The sequence below is a fragment of the Oryx dammah genome, unplaced genomic scaffold (genome assembly GCF_014754425.2).
Source record: "Oryx dammah isolate SB20612 unplaced genomic scaffold, SCBI_Odam_1.1 HiC_scaffold_23, whole genome shotgun sequence".
Lineage (NCBI taxonomy): Eukaryota > Metazoa > Chordata > Mammalia > Artiodactyla > Bovidae > Oryx > Oryx dammah.
Window position 1 is genome coordinate 123678315 of NW_024070207.1, and position 20811 is coordinate 123699125.

The 20811-nt window shown below is 41.0% G+C and overlaps 1 protein-coding gene across 3 annotated transcripts in view; it reads left to right on the forward strand.

Annotated features, from left to right (window-relative positions):
• Positions 1–20811, forward strand: part of MID1 (midline 1) — a 197368-nt gene that overhangs the window by 166673 nt on the left and 9884 nt on the right. For all 3 annotated transcript variants that reach the window (XM_040266480.1, XM_040266482.1, XM_040266481.1), the window contains 3 exons: positions 3801–3928; positions 10341–10484; positions 18585–18746. In XM_040266480.1, the coding sequence (XP_040122414.1) occupies positions 3801–3928; positions 10341–10484; positions 18585–18746 (434 nt within the window). The remainder of the gene's footprint in view (positions 1–3800; positions 3929–10340; positions 10485–18584; positions 18747–20811) is intronic.

Sequence of the window (20811 nt, forward strand, 5' to 3'; positions counted from 1 at the left end):
ATCAGAGTCAAAATACAAAGAGGAGGTAGGGACTTCCTTGATGGCCCAGTCACTAAGACTCTGTGTTCTCAATGCAGGGGGCCCAGGTTCAATCCCTGGTCAGGGAACTAGAACCCACATGTCACAACTTAAAGATCCCACATGCTGCAACTAAGACTCAGTGCAGCCAAATGAATTAATCTAAAAAAGTAGGAAGAGGAAGTCATGTGCAACCCACCCTATGAGGCACCAAGGTAGGACGCAATACCCTTATTTCCTCCAGTATGGTAAGAGCTTGACACACACATACCTATAAGCATGTGCACACATATTCCCCACCTCCTCCCCACCCCCACACACACAGACATGACTAAAGGCACAGAACTGAGAAAGTAGGATAGTCAGGGCCCTGGTGGATTTGGGCAATTTATCTGAAAGGCCAAAAGATGGGCAGCAGGATTTGGGGAATAAACATGGCCTAAAATGTTGAATTTGGCAGATCTCCACTCCCCTGTCACTCCAGATAAGAATTTGAAATTGTAGCCAAACATAAATATCTTTCCTTCCATCAAAAATAATAATAATAATAATAATAATGTGTAGCTGTTAAACGCTGCAGTCATCTCCCAAGAGTCTTTTAGTCAGTCTTTGCCCCTGAGGCTTAGGAACTTTCATTCTTTTTGTTTCCATTCTTCTAAGTCCCCACCATCAAGATGGCATGCATTGGGATTCCCTGGTGGCTCAGTGCTAAAGAATGTGCCTGCCAATTTAAGGAGACACAAGTTCGATCCCTGGTCTGGGAATAGCCCACACGCCATGGGGCAACTAAACCTGTGCTTCGCAACTTCTCAGTCTGTGCCTAGAGCCTGGGAACCACAGCTACTGAAGCCCGCATGCCCTACAGCCCATGCTCCCCCCTACAGCCCATGCTCCCCCCTACAGCCCATGCTCCCCAACAAGAGAAGCCACTGCAGTGAGAAGCCTGTGCACTGCAACAGAGGATAGCCCCTGCTCGCCACAGCTAGAGAAAAGCCCACATAGCAACAAAGACCCAGCATGGCCAAAAATAAATAGAATTATTTTCTAAAAAGGATGGCAGGCATTGTCAACAACGTCCCTGACTAAAGCATGGTTTAGTTGATTGTTTCTGGACAACAGAACCAGGAGAAACTTGGCAATGAAATCTATTTTGATGAACATGAACAGAAGCTGGTGCCATAGGACAGGGGAAGTAACAGCTCGAGATTATCTGTTCAGAGCATTTGAGATCCTCTAACTTGGTGCGTACAAGGTCTGTGCCCCATGGGAAGAGCAGAGAAGCACAATAGAAAGTTCAGTGCTTGTTTCATAATAGCTTGGCACACTTCTCCCTGTTGGACATCATAAAACAGAAATGACTGGGGTTTCACTTTGAAATTTTTATTTGAGGAGTTCAAATGACGCTGTAGCATTTCTTTGAACTTTTCTGCATGGATGCAAATATTTTGAGCTCTTTAGTAAATGACATAATTGCAGGGCTTACTCAATATTCATTGAATAGTTGTTGACTAATCCTAAGATCTGAGTTTGAAGGAGTTTTGTGATAATAGGTCATAAGGAAAGCATTTCTTAAGTTCAGTTTGACCATGTGTGAAAATTGCCTAGCAACCATTCCTTTATCCATGAGTCTGAGTTAGCACTTGTCATAATAATTAGTCCAGTTCTCTTGGGTACAATAATTAGCTAATAAAATGACACAACTCTGCTATTCACTGTTTCTTGGTGAAAAGCTAGAGTGGTGAGTTTAGATTCTCCATCTTCGTTCAAACACTTGAAACTTTGCTTTCCAGGGTTTAGGCCTCTTCAAACTTTCATCTGTGGACCTCAGTATCATTCCTGTTGATTGTCCTCTCTACTTCCTTCCCTCTGTAGCACTGAATATGTGCCAGAAGTACAATTATAGAAACTTTATTTCTAAGGATTTTGAGCATTTCACAGGACTGACTTTTTTTTAATCAAGGTAAATTTTGCATAACATAAAACTAACCATTTTACAGTGAACAGTTCATTAGCATTCAGTACATTCACAACATTGTACAATTCCTGCCTCTATGAAGTTCCAAATGATTTTCCTCACCCCAAAAGAAAACCCCACACCCATTATGTAATCACTCCCCACTGTCCCCTTGCCCCCAACCCCTGGCAACCACCAGTTTACTTTCTATTATGGACATTTCACGTAACTGTGTCATACAAGATGTGGCCTTTTGTCTCTGGCTTCTTTCACTTAGCATAATACTTTCAAGGTTTGTACACATCATAGCATCTATCAGTATTTCATTCCCTTTTATGACTGAATAATATTCCATTGTACAGACATGCCCACAGATGTAATTTTTATAGCCAAGATATATTTCTTTATAAAATCCAAAACTTTAAGAGCCATTAAGAGATGCAAGAAGAGATCTACCTCATAGAGTAACCTGGCTGAAATTTTTCCAGATGAAATGGAAGAGTACAGACCTAGAATTCTCTTCCTGGCTGCTGCCAACTAGCTTTATGGCCTTATAAACATGAGCATAAGTGCCCTTAATTAGAAAATAAGTAACTAGGTAAAGGTTGTTTCTTTGCTCAAAATTTCCTAGCATGATACACATAATAGGCCCTTGGTGGTGTTTTTTTAATGTCCTGAAATACCAGAATCAACAAGATTACGAGTCTAGCATAGTTTGATGCGCTCAGAAGTGGTTTACATCATCCCATAATTTTCTTGTTCTTAGAAGGACCACTTGCATTCTTTAATGAGTCAAAATGGTCTGCTATTGATAACTTTTCCAATCACGTGACATTCCATTGCAGGAGATTGACGCATACCAATAGTTTGCTTTATAGAGTATACACGAGAAGTCTAACTAGCAACCCTAAAGAAGAAGAGAAACAGTGGATCCATCAGGGAAATGTGTGAGAAAGCTCATACGTATTTTCTATGGCATCTGCTGGGAATATGGTGCAAGAAAATGAGGACAGGGAGAATGAAAACGAGCCAGACCAAAACTCCTTTTTTAATGTTTATTTTAGAGAGAGGCTAGTCATTGATTAAACTAATCCAATATCTGGGAACATTCTGTTTTAATCTTCACTTTGCATATATGCAGCTTGAAATTTGGGAGATTCCTTTTTGAAGTGGAGCAGGGTCGGGTCTGAAAGGAACAAACAGTTTCCCAGACAGATGTGTGAAGAAATGCCTGGGGCCGTGTGCTTCTCGCTTGGGTTAGACGTGCGGGGGGCAAGCAGTTACATACACAGTAATGTGAAATATGAATATTCTTTCGCCTCCATGGGGAATTTTTTTCTGATAGTAAAAAGGAAGGGAGGAAGCCATTCTGCTGTTTTCCCACGTCCTCTGCCTTCTCTTGAAGCTTGTGCTCATTTGCATGTGTTGCTGCTTGTGCCATTCTGAGATTCTTTTTAAGGCTCACATACAAAAACGGCACTGGTTTTTGTGGGTTTTTTTGACATTAAAAAAAATTATTTTTAATTGAAGTATAGCAGATTTACAATGTTGTATTTATTTCTGCTGTACAGCAAAGTGACTCAGTTACACATATATATATATTTTTCATATTCTTTTCCGTTATGGTTTATCACACAGTATTGAATATTCTGCAGTTCCCTGTGCTATATAGTAAGACCCTGTCATTTATCCATCCTATATATAAGAGCTTACATCAAAACCACTATTTTTTAATGACATTTCTTTTCCTTTTATTTTTTTCATTCCTGTGCAATGATGGTAAAAGCTGGCTTGACATTTCTAAAAAGTTGTTTTGTTTCAATTACAGAGTCTCCATGGCAACAGCATCATCCCAGGTCCTCATTCCTGAAATCAACCTCAATGACACATTCGACACCTTTGCCTTAGATTTTTCCCGAGAGAAGAAATTACTAGAATGTCTGGATTACCTTACAGGTAATGTCTTTGGTATTTTCTTAAATACCGGGTATATTCAGTAATACAAAACTTTGCCACTAGATGAGTTTCCTAAAACCAGAGGTGTGGACTTCTGGTGAGGAATGGAGTCTAATATTCCTGTAAAAAATGTTTGACATTCCTTTTTTTTTTCCTAAGCAAAATAATACAGCCCAAGATTCAATTGGGGGCACAGGCAAAAAGATAATCTAGGTCACTAAAAGCACACTTACCACCATTTTTTCTCAGAGTATGGGTACCACACATGATACCTCTTGTCAGCCAGTATAGGGTTAGCGTGGCTGTTTTCCATTTCATGTCCACAAGGCAGATGACTCTCACAGTACCTTGGCAGAGAAAAACGTGGCAGCTAACTCTGATGGGGTATCTACCCTGCTCCACCTCTTGGTGTTTAACCTTCACAACATCGAATTGAGGTCAGGTATTATAATCCTCATTTTGCAAACAGTAGAGGCATGCATCTTGCTGGAGGTCAGACAGCTAGGGAGAGGCAGAATTAGGATTTACCTCAGGTCTGTACACACTCCAAAGATCTCTGTTCTTTCTACTAAAAGGCTGGATTTCATCTTGGCGAAGGTCACCATAGCAAATGTCCCCCAGATCACAGTAGGATTCCTGGTGCCATGTTTCAGTTCTGTGGTTTCTGACAGGCTTTTTCTCTGGGGTCAAGCTTAAAAAACAAAATCAGCCATAATACAAGAAAACCTCAGGCTACTCCTATTCCTAACCATGCTCCCAAATTTTTCTCTGCTGTCAACCCCTGGGCTTCCCAGGTAGCTCAGTGTAAAGATACCACCTGCCAATGTAGGAGATTCAGGTTCGATCCCTGGGTTGGGATGGTCCCCTGGAGAAGGAAATGGCAACCTGCTCCAGTATTTTTGTCTGGAGAATCCCATGGACAGAGGAGCCTGGTGGGCTACAGTCCATGAGGTCACAAAAGAGTTGGACACGACTGAGCAATTAAACAACTAAGGCAAGAACAAACATGATAGAATATGGACTGACTAGACAACTTTATCTGTGTTGTCCAAGGCTGCAATGCCTGTGACTTCAGAGAAGCTCTGTGTACAGAGTGAATCCAAGTGTGCACTGAACTTAGGATCTACCACCTTCAAGAGACCACATCCTTAACTGAGCACCACATCAGCATCTCCACTCTCATCATGTGTGTGTGTGAGAGAGAGAGAGCAAGAGAGAGAACATGCGTGCACACACACACAGCTGGGAAAAGGGAAGTAGGAGAGAGGGAGCACTGGGTAATGTGTATTTTTCTATTCTGTGGTTAGAAAGCACACTTGTATATTCAAGGGTGCTGTACCCAGAAGACCAGTTTTTTCCTTACCTGGACCCAGGGTGTTATTTTTAGCCTTTGTGCATTTGCAAGGGAGGTAAGTCACTCTAGAAACATCTTATCGTAGGGAATTCTTTCAAACCATATAATTCCTAGGAAGAAAGGAAGAAATTGACTCAGAAAGCATGTCCAGTAAGGAATCAAACTGGATTTCAGCTATTCATGGATATAGCTCTGAGATTTATCTAAACTAACACTATTCCATAGAACTTTCTAAGATGGTAAGAACAGTCTCCATCCACACTGTCCAGTCAAGTACCTACTAGCCACATAGGGTTACTGAAAATTTGACATGTGCTGAGTTTTTACTGGACATGAGTTTGGGTAAACTTCAGGAGTTGGTGATGGACAGGGAGGCCTGGCGTGCTGCGGTTCATGAGTTCGCAAAGAGTCGGACACGACTGAGCGACTGAACTGAACTCAGTTTTTACTTGTAGTTTGCTTTAATTAAAGTTTAATTGCAATGTCAAGAGCCACATGGAGCTCATGACTACTATACCAGACCATTCAGGTCAGCCTTTCTGGCACTGAAATGCTTTATATGATAGCATCCTATTCAATAAAAGTCTCCTTTATTCTTGTATCATGTGGGAATGGGTGTGTTTGCAACAAGAGAAAATCCAGTGAGCAGTGACTGAACCCCTCAGAGAGGATTCCTATCACAGAAAACAGGATAGCAGAGGTGTGCCACTCATGGCTGGACAGCAGTTCTGTGATGACCTCAGACACCAGGCTCTCTTTTTCTGCTTTGCTATCCTCATCTTGCCACATGATTCCATTACAACTCCACCTCCAAGCATTATGCCCAAGTTAGACAAAAAGAAAAGGACAAGAGGGGAAATGATGACCAAAAGCTCTGTCTACCAGGAAAACCAAAACCTTGTTCAGCAGACAGACCAATCCAGGGCTTCCCTGGTGGTCCAGGGGTTAAGGATCGCCTGCCAATGCTGAGGACATGGGTTCAATCCCTGTTTCTGTAGAATCCCACATGCCGCATGGCAACCAAGTCCGTGTGCCTCAACTACGGAAGCCCATGAGCCCTAGCGCCCATGCTCTGCAACAAGAAAAGCTACTGCTATGAGAAGCCTGTGCTCTGCAAATAGAGAATAGGCCCTGCTCACTGCAACTATAGAAAGCCCATGTGTACCAATGAAGACCCAGTAGAGCCAAAATAATAAGTAAATCTTTTGTAAAAAAGTAAAAAAGACCCATCCAGGAAATTTCCACTTCTGTCTTATGGGCCAGATCCATGTTGCAAGGTCATGCCCAAGGGCAAAGACGACTGCAAAATGTTTGGCTGGGCATGTGGCCATTTCTGCACAAAATCAGTGTCTTATTGATAAGAGTGTGTCCTCCCCCTTTCCCAATAGTTGTTTAATAGCATTTCAGGAAATGTATGCCCATTCTAATCTGTGTGTGAATGCCAAGGTACTGACTGCAGGGGAAATTGTGACCTTAGTTTGCACTGACTTGTCATGTGTACACCATATATCATCCCAATGACTGTTTATGCCAAACGAGAGACCATATGGGGTACCTGTTATTATGCCTTCTTAGCTGTCAACCTCCAATACAAATTTGGGCCATTTCTAGACATAACATCGATCCTGGCCATAACATACAATGCTTGGCTGATATTGCCAAGTCCAAATAGTTTATCAGGCATTTGTAAGCAGGAAATGAAGTGTTTGTGAAGTATTAGCCCACCATTGCTTGTGTCCTGTTTATGATAGAAGCAAGAAAATAACAGTTATGGGACCAATTGCGTGAATATTGAAATTGGAAACCCACTGCTGTTCTCATTTACAGTAAATTGGATATTGACTTTTTAGGACAAAGCCATTGGCTTTATAATCAAAACAGGGTTAGCCTGCCTGACTATTAAAACAAGATTTTTTTTTTTGCCCCTGACATGCCTCTAAATGGTATGTCAAGTGAATAAGCCAGAGAGGTGACATTTCCTCTCTGATTACAGCTATAGCCATGTGTCTCCCAGCTACCTGCCTATTTCCAACACTTTTCTTTATATTTAATCATATATAGCAGTGCAGAAAAAACCAAATCTACAGTAGTTGACAGAGAAATAATTCCAGGAACTGTTTAGATGATGAGAGAATAAATATTTCTCCAGTGATCCATGCAGGGTGATCCCACACTAACAGGGACCACACAGACAGTAACAAGCATGTTTTATGATGCAGCTGGGCCTCCCCCGTGGAAGGTCATCTCTTCATCCAAGTCACATCACATGGATCCACATCTTGCACGTGGATACTTGGGGAGACAGATATATCAAGTCATATTCCAGAAAGAATGCTTTAAAAGGGCTCTGTAGAGTCCTTTGATCTTAGTGAACAACTTTTTTTTTCAAGTTATCTCTTTTAAAAATTGTATTTTGTTGAAGTATAATTTATTCACAATGTTGTAGTAGTTTCAGGTGTACTGCAAAGTGATCCAGTTATACATATACATATATCCACTCTTTTTAAAATTCTTTTCCATTATGGTTTATCATGGGATATTGAGTATATTTCCCTATGCTCTACAGAAGGACCTTGTTGTTTATCCACTCTAAAAGGAGAATGGCATTGAAACGTATATTATCATATGTGAAACGGATCACCAGTCCAGGTTCAATGCATGAGACACGGTGCTCGGGGCTGGTGCCCTGGGATGACCCAGAGAGATGGGATGGGGAGGGAGGTGGGAGGGAAGTTCAGGATGGGGAACACATGTACACCCGTGGTGGATTCATGTCAATGTATGGCAAAACCAATACAATATTATAAAGTAATTAGCCTCTAAAAAATGAATTAATTAATTTTTAAAATTTAGGAAAGACTTAAAAAATAAATAAAATAGAGTAGAATTATTAAAAAAAATAAAAGTAACAGTTTACATCTGCTAATCCCAAACTCCCACTGCATCCGTCTCCCACCCCTTGGCAACCACAAGTCTGTTCTCTATGTCTGTCAACCTGTTTGTTTCATAGAGTGTTTCATTTATGTCATATTTTAGATTCCACATATAAATGATATGGTATTTTTTTCCTATCTGACGTATGGCACTTAGTAGGATAATCTCTTAAATCCATGGCAGATGACATTATTTCATTCTTCTTAATGGCTGTGTAGTATTTCTTACTGCACACCTGAATGCAGTGCCTGCTGCATGTAAGCGCTCCACAGTGTTCGTGGAATTCAATAACCAATAGACTAAGCTGGGTTAACTGACTTTATGCTGCAGACATAAAAGTTAGTCGGCTTCATATAATAGTTGGCCTGGATGTATCTTCAGGTGGCAAAGTGAAGACTACTAAAACAATCAAAATTTTAAATTTTGCCATTTTCATAAACTTTCCTCCCTCCTCAGGTTTCTTTAGGAGTCATCCATCCTAACCAAAGTTTCAAGCAGTAAAGAATTCTCTAAACAGTGTAAGCAAACATGGCTCATCTGTCAGATGCAGATTACTTCTTCTTTTGAAGTTAGGTTCTGGTGTACAGAAGAATGGAAACACAGGCCTGGATTGATTCTTTAAACCAGGGCTTGGCAAACTTTGACTGTAAAGGGCCACATAGTACATATTTTAGGCTCTGCAGGACATATGGTCACTACTATTCAACTCTGCTATTGCACAAAGGCAGCCAGAGACAATACGTAAAGGAATGAGCCTGGCCGTGTTCCAATAAAACTTTATTTACAAAAACAGGCAATGGGCCAGATTTGGCCCATAGGCATAGTTTGCCAGCCCCTGCTCTAAAATATTATTGCCCATGCAAAGCACTCAATGCCCAGGCTTTTTCTTGCTCACAAACTCATCTCATAAAACCAGTTATTGAAATCAATCCAGTAGAAGTCAACTGAAAAATCATCATTTGGGTAGGATTTAGACTTCTCTGCTGCAGAATGTGTTCAAGACATAAAACAGCAGCCTTGCCCAATGATAAACTTAATCAAATGCCAAGGAATCCTGTTTTTCTTGGGGAAAGAGAATGTACTTCTTAGATATGACTGTTAATCATCTTCTTAATTTGAAACCGTGGTGGATTCATGTCAATGTATGGCAAAACCAATACAGAATTGTAAAGTAAAATTAAATAAATAAATAAATAAATAAATAAATAAAAATAAAAAAGAAATATCACCTATAAACTGAAAAATGAGAGGAAAATAGAACCCCACTAACAAATTTTCATAAGGCATCAACACATCTATCAAAAGAAAGTTTTTGAAGAATTATTTGGCTGATTTGTTAAGGGTTAACAAACATCAGCATTTTTCCAGATGAGTGGCTGCATATAAAAATCTGTGGCATGTTGGAGCTCAGAAGTTGGCTAAGTTTGGCTCCCATGCCAAATCTGGTCTTCACCTGTTTTTGTTAATAAAGTTCTACTAGAACCTCCCATGTCTATCAGTGGACAAATGGTCTCTGGCTGCTTTCTGTACAAAGGCAGAATTGAGTAGTTGCAGCAGAGACCAGGGCAGCAGAAGATGAAATGCTTGGACAGCATCACCAACTCAACAGACATGAACTTGGGCAAACTCCGGGAGACAGTGAGGGACAGGGAGGCCTGGCATGCTGCAGTCCATGGGGTCACAAAGAGTCAGACACAATTTAGCAACTGAACAGCAACAGCAGAGACCATATGACCCACAAAGCCTAAAATATTGACCATCTAGCTCTTCACTGAAAAAGTTTGCATCCTCAAAATGGGGGCAAAATGACAAAAGTTCATCTTGGTTACTTTTTGTTTAAAATGTTTTCTTCCATGAATAAGAGAGTCTTGTTTACTTACCCTTATAGACATGCTTTCATGATGCACAGAGAGAAAATATTGGCTGGCTGAAGTCACACCACCTGGGAAAAATCACAGTGATAACCAGCTAACGAAATGTTCTTTGGATTGGGATCACTGTCTCCACGATGATAGTTCTGATGGATAGATTTTTAAAGGCCTGCTTTGACTATCAGGACAACTCCTTTGAAAGGGATCCCAGACGTGTCTGCTTCTCTGCTGATGACCTTCTTGTTTCCCACAGCTCCCAACCCTCCCACAATTAGAGAAGAGCTCTGCACAGCTTCCTATGACACCATAACCGTTCACTGGACCTCCGATGACGAATTCAGTGTGGTTTCCTATGAGCTCCAGTACACCATCTTCACCGGACAAGCCAATGTTGTGAGTGAGTATCGCACGCCCTATTGATTTCTCTATTGAGTGACTGTTTTCAGATCAATTGCATTCCTAAATTTAAATATCAAGGGAAGACAAGGAAAGAGAGAGTACAGAGTATTTATTGGCTTGTCTTTCCTGACTAAGAAGATGGTAGCACTCATTTGTACTATACTAGTAAAAACAATAGGCCAAATAGCATTGAAAATTATTGATCTCCAGCAAACCATATGGATGAATCTTACAAGAATATTGTTACTTTTATCTCCTGATTTCTTTATCAATGCACTATGAGTATCTGTATATGTATAAGTTAAACTATTTTGTTTAGAGATGTACACATGGTCTAAAAACTATAAAAATTAGGATGATGGTTACCTCTGTGATGGGAGGGGAGTAGCACCATTGGGGAAAAATATATGGGAGTTTATGGGGTTAACAGCATGTTCTGGTGGAATTATATGGTTTAGTCATTATATCATACATTTAGTATTACTTACTTTTTGAGTGTTATTTCATCATTTTTTTGTTGTTATCAACCTTGGGTCTATATCACTTTATTTTTTATTTTAATCTTTGTATTATAGTTGATTTACAATGTTGTGTTAATTTCAGGTATACAGGAAAGCGATTCAATTATATATGTATGTACCCATATCTATCCTTTAACAGTTTCTTGTCCCATATAGATTATTAGAGAATAATGAGTTTAGTTCCCTGTGTTACACAGTAGGTCTTTGTTGATTATCTATTATATATATAGTAGTGGAAATATCCTAATCCCAAACTCCTAATTTATCCCTCCCCTGACCTCTCCCCATGGGTAGCCACAAATTTGTTTTCAAAGTGTTTTTCTGTTTTATAAATAAGTTCATTTATGCTGTTTTTTTTAGATTCCATGAATAAGTGATACCATATGATACTTATCTTTGTCTGACGTATTTCACTTAGTATGATCATCCCTAGGTCCATCCATGTTGCTGCAAATGGCATTATTTCATTTTTAATGGCTGAGTAATATTCCACCATATATCTGTACCACATCTTCACTGTGCATTTATCTGTCAGTGGACATTCAGGTTGCCTCCATGTCATCACTATTGTAAATAGTGCCACAGTGAACATTGAGATGCATGTATCTTTTCAAATTATGGTTTTCTGCAGATATGTGCCCAGGAGTGGGGATTGCTGGATCATATGGTAGATCTATATTTAGTTTCTTAAGGAACCTTCATAAAGTTCTGCATAGTGGTTGTACTAATTTTCATTCCCACCAACATAGTAGGAGGGTTCCCTTTTCTCCACACCCTCTGTAGCACTTGATATTTGTAGACTTTTTGATGATGGCCATTCTGACCAAAGTAAGTGATACCTCACTGTAGTTTTGATTTGCATTTCTCTAATAATGAGTGATGTTGAGCATAGTTTCATGTGTTTTTAGGCCATAGATTATTCTTTTCTTAACTGTTAGGCATAGTTGTTATGATTGAAGGAGACCTGGATTTGAATCCCAGCTTTGGTCCTCACCTCAGTAGCACTATCATTTGGGACAAAGTATTGAACATCTTCTGAATCTATTTCTTCATCTGTAAGAAGAGGTAATCTTTTAGCTTCACATCGTTGAGATACTAAAAGTAAAGGTCTTAGCTCTGTGTTTGCCAGTGTTCAGTTCAGTTCAGTCGCTCAGTCGTGTCCGACTCTTTGCGACCCCATGAATCGCAGCACGCCAGGCCTCCCTGTCCATCACCAACTCCCGGAGTTCACTCAGACTCACGTCCATCGAATCTGTGATGCCATCCAGCCATCTCATCCTCTGTCATCCCCTTCTCCTCCTGCCCCTAATCCCTCCCAGCATCAGAGTCTTTTCCAATGAGTCAAGTCTTCACATCAGGTGGCCAAAATACTGGAGTTTCAGCTTTAGCATCATTCCTTCCAAAGAACACCCAGGGCTGACCTGGTTTGATCTCCTTGCAGTCCAGTGGACTCTCAAGAGTCTTCTCCAACACCACAGTTCAAAAGCATCAATTCCTCAGTGCTCAGCTTTCTTCACAGTCCAACTCTCACATCCATACATGACCACTGAAAAAACCATAGCCTTGACTAGACGGACCTTTGTTGGCAAAGTAATGTCTCTGCTTTTCAATATGCTATCTAGGTTGGTCATAACTTTTCTTCCAAGGAGTAAGCGTCTTTTAATTTCATGGCTGCAGTGATTTTGGAGCCCCCCAAAATAAAGTCTAACACTGTTTCCACTGTTTCCCCATCTATTTCCCATGAAGTGATGGGACCGGATGCCATGATCTTCGTTTTCTGAATGTTGAGCTTTAAGCCAGTTTTTTCACTCGCTCTTTCACTTTTATCAAGAGGCTCTTCACTTTCTGCCATAAGGGTGCTATCATCTGCATATTTGAGGCTATTGATATTTCTCCCGGCAATCTTGATTCCAGCTTGTGCTTCTTCCAGCCCAGTGTTTCTCATGATGTACTCTGCATAGAAGTTAAATAAGCTGGGTGACAATGTACAGCCTTGACATACTCCTTTTCCTATTTGGAACCAGTCTGTTGTTCCATGTCCAGTCCTAACTGTTGCTTCCCAACCTGCATACAGGTTTCTCAAGAGACAGGTCAGGTGGTCTGGTATTCCCATCTCTTTCAGAATTTTCCACAGTTTATTGTGATCCACACAATCAAAGGCTTTGGCATAGTCAATAAAGCAGAAATAGATGTTTTTCTGGAACTCTCTTGCTTTTTCCATGATCCATTGGATGTTGGCAATTTGATCTCTGGTTCCTCTGCCTTTTCTAAAACTAGCTTGAACGTCTGGAAGTTCACAGTTCACGTATTGCTGAAGCCTGGCTTGGAGAATTTTGAGCATTACTTTACTAGCATGTGAGATGAGTGCAATTGTGCAGCAGTTTGAGCATTCTTTGGCATTGCCTTTCTTTGAGATTGGAATGAAAACTGGCCTTTTCCAGTCTTTGGCCAGTGCTGAGTTTTCCAAATTTGCTGGCATATTGAGTTCAGCACTTTGACAGCATCATCTTTCAGGATTTGAAATAGCTCAACTGGAATTCTATCACCTCCACTAGCTTTGTTCATAGTGATGCTTTCTAAGGCCCACTTGACTTCACATTCCAGGATGTCTGGCTCTAGGTGAGTGATCACACCATCGTGAATATCTTGGTCGTGAAGATCTTTTTTGTACAGTTCTTCTGTGTATTCTTGCCACCTCTTAATATCTTCTGCTTCTGTTAGGTCCATACCATTTCTGTCCTTTATTGAGCCCATCTTTGCGTGAAATGTTCCCTTGGTATCTAATTTTCTTGAAGAGATCTCTAGTCTTTCCCATTCTGTTATTCAGTGTTACTGTTCCTACAAAAATATAGACTAGACTCACTGTCATTATATCTTTTGTCACATGGTAAAGGCCAGTCATGCAGTTTGCCAGGATCATCTACATCAACCGTCCCCAACCTTTTTGGCACCAGGAACCGTTTTTTTTGAGGCCAACCTGCTCACCTCCTGCTGTGTGGCCCAGTTTGTAACAGGCCATGGACCAGTACCAGTCCATGGCCCAAGGGTTGGGGACCCCTGATCTACACAATAACATTTAACACAGTCTTCACATGAAAGGCCTTCACTGAATGTTGTTTGTTCATCTCTCCTGCCAGTTGAAAAGACTGTCCTTTGCAGATGTTCTACTGAATGATAAGATCTAAGAGTATAAAACTCTATGGAAAATTAGGAGAAAGAATGCTCCAAAGCTGGCTGTAGCTCCATGTGTCACGAGGCAGACTTTTACTGTCCTAAGTCATGGTTCCTTCACTTGTCATAATAAATTCTAGTTAATTGCCCTCAACTGACTTTCGTGAAGGATAATTAGATACTATCTCTGGAGCTTTTTAATCTTATAAAAAGACTATCCCTAATTAAATTCATACACTCAAATGCAAAATTAATGACAATGTTAATTTTTTATTTTTCATTTTTATGAACAGGCTTATGACTGTAGATGTTAACGAATTGCTTGTTGAGACATAGATATGTATTTAATTTTACAATGTTTCCATGTTTTTTCCAAAACGATTTTTAATGCATCATTGAAAATCTTCAATTGGAACCTTTTCCCAGCAGCCTATTTTTATTATTGGCAAAAGTCAAAGGATCCATGTCTTCAGGCTTTCATGGCAAAGTAGTTATCTGTATTTAATTTATTTTAGTCATTTTGAAAATATTCATGAAGGTTTTTAGACATATACCATTTGTATTCAGAAGAAGGAAGAGAGCATTCACTTCTTTCCAATCTGGTCGAAGAGACAAAGGGTGTTAGAAGCTGGTATGCAGTCTCTCTAAAGGGTGTCCATTGTTGCGTAATGTTTTATACATAATGTTTTACTGTAAGACGACAGACAGTTGCTCTACAGGGCTCTGAAATCCCAAACATAACTAGGATCTTGTAATGAGCACCATCATGTAGGGAGATGCTTCTGACGCATTGTGAATGAGGGAAAAAAAGTACAGAATCACCTAACTAGACTGTTGCCATATGAACTAATTATCTTCCAAGTTCCACTGTTGTTTTACTACTTCAGGCTGAATTGGAGAAGGTGAGTGTTGGCATCCCATCAAAGATGATTGAAAATGACTTTAGAGAGAAGTACGCGTTTTAGTTGGGATAGTTATGCGGGTGTTTCATAAAGTGATGAATAAAACCTGGTCATCAGTCCCGACACAGTGGGGTATCGAGGCAGAGAAGTCTGGTGCTTGGCGCCATATGCAAGAAGTTAAGTGGTGCTGGCACTTGACCAACACTAGCAATACAATAATGGTGCACTTTGAGGCATCCCGCTTACTCCAGGCCCCACCAGAGAATGGTCGACATAGGACTGCTTTCCTGGCATTTATAATCAACTCCTCAACTGTGACCTTGGCGATGGAGTTAAGCCTAAATTTTAAGCGTTAGCATTCATGAAAGCAGACTGTCCCAGGGTCAAGTTATCCAATCACATTTTACTACTCCATAAACATTTTGTTCTTTTAATATTCACAGAAAAAAATTAGTGACCTCTTCAAAATAATCAGGATGGTCAGGGTCCCTTTTTAGTTTGGAAAGGGTTTCTGAAGCATTTAATCTTTTTGTTTTAGGTTAAGACTTCGGACTGTAAGCCAAGTTGCAGTTTGCAGCAATTTCAGACATCTGCTTTACAATGTTGCTGAAAGCATTCCCCCATCACATGAAACCCCACATCGGGGTTATACAGTGATGTAAAGTTTATTGAAACATTTTTACATTTGCTTTCTTTGACCACAATAGTCATTTTGCTGTGACATCTGCAATTAAACAGGAACGGTGTAAATGCACCAACATTGATAGGATTCTCAGTTGACTCTAGTGAATGCTGTTATTGTTCGCTTGCATGCCAGACTGCTATTGACAAAGGTCTAGGAATATGAGTGGGCTATCCTAGAACAGAAAAGCTCATTCTTTCACTTTTTAATTTTTATTGAAGTATAGTTGATCTGCAGTTTGTGTGAGTTTCAGGTGAACAGCACAGTGATTCAGCTATACATATTTTTCTCAGATTCTTTTCCCTTACACGCTATTGCAAACTATTGAGTAGAGTTCCCTGTGCTCTATAATAGGTCCTTGTTGATTACCTATTTTGTGTGTGTGTATGTCTGAGTTAATCTCAACTTCCTAATTTGTTCTTCACCATTCCCCTTTGATAACTTTAAGTTTGTTTTCTGTCTGTTGTTTTATTAGTACTGTAATAGTATTATTAAATATCTAAAGTGAGTTATTGGCTTTTTAGGGCCCAGAGCTCAGAATCCAAAGGTGAGTTAGAGGCTTCTTAGGGCCCAGAGCTCAGAATTCAAAATGACCCTTCTTTGGTTGGATCAACATCTGCTGTTTGGTTGTGACACTTGCCTGAAGTGTTGAGTTTGTTACCTCTATGTTCAGGGAAAAGGGGAAATGAGAAAGGATCAAGAGAGAGATGTAAGTGGGAGAGTCCCATGTTACTAAGCTACGTGTGGATGTGTACCTCGGTCTTATACAGGTGAGAACTGGTATGAGAATGAGGGGGATGCTGGGGGTGAGGGGTGAATGGGGCCTTAGTTACTCTAGTACATCTCCAAACACTGACACACCACCCTCAGCCTCTTGTCTGAGCCTCACATTACTTCCTTGCTTTATGGCAACTCTGTGAGATACGGAAATGAAAAGAGTAAGAGAAAATTCACAAGGTTTCTCATATATGTGAACATGTATATTTATTTATTTAAAGACTCACTGAAGTGTGGCTGAAAATACTGTGTACCCCAGGTACATATCTTAGGGGGTGAATTTTCATAATTAACATAATTTTTCATAATTTTTAAGTTCTTTGGTGAGATTCATGAACAATGCCGAACTGAAAACTTGGAGATGGTATTTAGTAGGATTCAGAGACAGCTGTTGGGGCGTGAACATCTTGAACTGCTATGCTCATACTTGTGGGTTGGTATGGATATGCATTTGTGATTTCTTTGTACATTTCATTTAGAAACTCAAAGAGGTAAGATGAAGTGTGGTCAAGGTGTAAGTTGCCTCAAGATCAAATGAACTAACCCTTTGACTTGCAAATCCCCTGAAAGGGAAGGAGGGGTGGCAAGTTGAGAAGCCCCTCAGGAAGTGGAAGGGCTCGGCCTTCTACTGAGAATTAGTGAAGGAAATTCACCAGAGTCAGGAAACAGCCATGACAGCCCAGTCACCAGGGGGCTGGGCAAAGGTTTGATTAGAGTGGAGATTGATGGGTGGAGAGCGGAGAGACGAGAGTCAGGCCCAGTACCAAAGAGATGTTTTCAGCATTTGCCACAGCTGCACAACAAAATGGCTTCCTTTTTCTTCATGTTCTTCCCAGCATCGTAAATCCACAAACTGCTCCTCAAACCACATCCTGCAGCGGGCAGCCAGAGCACTGGCCCTGCTCTGTTCTGGAACCAGCCACACTGGGGATGCAGCTGGTCACAGCCCCTGGTGATGCTTTTGTCAGAGCTCCACTGGGCCCTGAGTTGCCTTTGGGTGCCACATGGCTCCAGGGTTTTTGTAGGAACACATGTCCTGAATCAATTACAACCACACCAGTACTGGGCCACAGACAAGCCCCGTAATCATTTTCTTAGCTCTCATGTCCAAAGTTGGGCTGGTGTTGGCCAGTTTCTGCTGGTCTCAGTCCTGAACTGGCTGGGCCATTGAGCTGGTCCCTGTGTCTCTGTTCCCACTGGGATGAGCAGACTATCCAGAATGTTCTCCCCATGGTAGAGGCCCAAGAGGGCCACAGACTCTCAAGCGCTTATGATGTCTCCTCTTGCCACTGGTGTGTTGTCACTGCAGCCTCGTTCTCTTGGCCAGAGCAGGTCACATAGCCAAATCCAAAGCCAGGAGGTAAAAGACAACATATCCCATCTCTTTAGAAGGAGTAGCCACAGAGTCACTACTTTTATGATGCTGGGAAGAACATGAGGAAAAAGGAAGCCATTTTGTTGTGCAGCTATGGCTGATGCTGAAAACATCTCTTTGGTACTGGGCCTGACTCTCATCTCTCTCCTCCCCACCCATCCTGGGCAGGGTGGAGAATGAGAAGCAAAAAAATAGAACCTCCTACAGCTCCATTAGTGAGGCCAATGTCTCATACATGATCTGGGTCTGTTCTTACCCTCTGTGAGTCTCAAAATTGATGAGATCCAAGATTGAACGGTAATCATGATGTAAGCTGGGGGGAGGGATGTGTGGTCACTTGCTTTCTTTCCATCCCACAGCACCTAGTAACACATGACCATGCATGGTGCTTAAGATACTACTGCTCCCATCCACGTGGAACAGAATTTGCAAAACAGTCATCTTAGCTGGTCTTTCCACTTAGAGTACATGGTGAGAATATATAGTAATAAATACAGGTTGCTGTCCTTATTGTAGGCAGACACTGAACACTCAAGTTGATTGGTGGCACCTGAAGAAGTCACAAAGCTTTTCATTGCTGATCCCAATAACTGAAAATTCCACAACCTTAATATACAGATTTGCCCCATGCTTGCTCCAAAGAACTCACCACGTCTGCTTGGCTTTGCAGGTCTGTGCAACTCGGCCGATAGCTGGATGATCGTGCCCAACATCAAGCAGAACCACTACACGGTCCATGGGCTGCAGAGCGGCACCAAGTACATCTTCATTGTCAAGGCCATCAACCAGGCAGGCAGCCGCAGCAGTGAGCCTGGGAAGTTGAAGACAAACAGTACGTGCCATGAACTCAGCAGAACTATCATCTCTAACCTGCTCTCCTTCCAGCTGCCCCTGGCCCCCTTCATTTCCCTTTTCTCTGTCCCAGGCATTGCTTACAACCTGAGACAGCAAGCAAAGAACCAGCATGGAGTCAGGGTTTTTCCATCCAATCCTCTATTCCAAGCCTGGCACAGAGCTAGGACTCTCTGTAAATTGCCAACGGTCTTCTTTTCCGTATATGTGTGTGTGTGTGTGTGCACACTCAAGTCGTGTCCGACTCTTTGTGACCCCATGAACTGTAGCCCACCAGGCTCCTCTGTCCGTGTGATTTCCCAGGCAAGAATACTGGAGTGGCTTGCCATTTCTTCCTGCAGGGGATCTTCCCGCCCCAATAGCAGAATCTCAAATTACTGTCTTTCTTCAGGTAGCTTCTAGGTCTGTGATTCTCAATCAGAAGTGATTGTGGTCCCCAGAGGGACACTGAGCCACATCTGGAGTCATTTCTGGTTGTTACAGCTGGGTGTTACTGGTGTCAAGTGGTTAGATGCCAGGGGTGATGGGAAACTCCCACTGTGTCCAGGATGGTCCCAACAATGAAGAGTGAACCGGGCTATGCGTACATGCATCTTGTAACATTGTCAGCTCCCACTCTCTCTCTGCCCACATGTGTTTTATTTTATCCTCCTCTTCTTTTTCCACATCTTTTTGGTCTAGAAATATTATGCTATATAATATGGTATTTGTTTGCATAAGACCTCCCAGGAGAAAGTCGATTGGAGTATGTCAACATCACATCATGCTTTAGGGTTGCCAGCCAATCTATAGGAAATACATTTTAAGAAGAACCCTCATTTAACCCAATCTGTGATTTTAGTAGTCAAGTCACTTAATTTTACTCCACATATCTGTCCTTAAGACATATACTCTTAAATATAAGCTAATTTCTCAAGGGTTCTGCTGGTAGAGAAGGAAATGTCTTTGGAGAATAAGGGGAAAAATGAATACATACTGGAAAAAAACTATAACAGCATATGGGAAACCCAAATGAACTTTTTGGGTTTTTCATATTAAATTATGTTTATCACACCTTTTAAGCCAATCTGTCTTCAACCCAATACATACATTGAGGTTTATTCTGTAGAATGGATCTTTGAAGCTTCTTATTTGTGCCTTATTGGTTTTACTAAAGATAATGTATTCATTTCATATGGACAGGTAATCTTGTACTTCTAGACATGCAATCATTGATCAGATGTTATTAAATTATGTACAAGAGGTTGGTAAACTTTTTCTGTAATGTGCCAAATAGTAATTGTTCTGGGCTGTGCAGGTCAGATGATCTTGGTCACAGGTATTCAACTCTGGTAGAAAAGCATGGCCTGGCCACGCTTCATTAAAACTTTATTGAAAGACACAGGCAGTGGGTTCAATATGGCCTGCGGGCTGTAGTTTGCCGAACTCTTAGGTATACAGATCTTACAATGCATTGAATTATTTAGCCAAGTAAATGATTAATTTCTTCTTTGAACTAATCTATCCTCATTAAAGCAAAAGCTTTGAACCTAGACAGAGTAGGTCATAGTTTCCTTGAGAAACATATACATGGCACAAGTGGAATTTGTTCTCTGTGGAGGCAGGGGGTTGGACCTAACACCAGATGGCAAGACCCTGCTCCGTGTATGTGTGGGTCGGGGTGGGAGCTGAGGTAAACACGATGGATCTCGCCATTATAAGGCCAGTCTTTTCAATGGCTGTGACCTGATCTTCCTCACTGGGAGAAGGGTAAGTGTAACACAACCCTCATCTTCAGTGATGGCTGCACCTTTATGGAATTCCTTCCTAACCACCCATTAGGGTCCAATTATTTTTAAGGCACATTCTATCATCACCTTTTTCTTTTTTAAAATTTGATGAAAGTACAGATTTACAATGTCGCATTAATTTCTGCTGTAAAGTGATTCAGTTGTACATGTAGATACATTCATTTCTCATATTCTTTTCCATTATGGTTTATCACACCTTTTAAGCCAATCTATCTTCAGAGTCTTTTTGTCTTAACTGGTGTGATCATTCCTGAG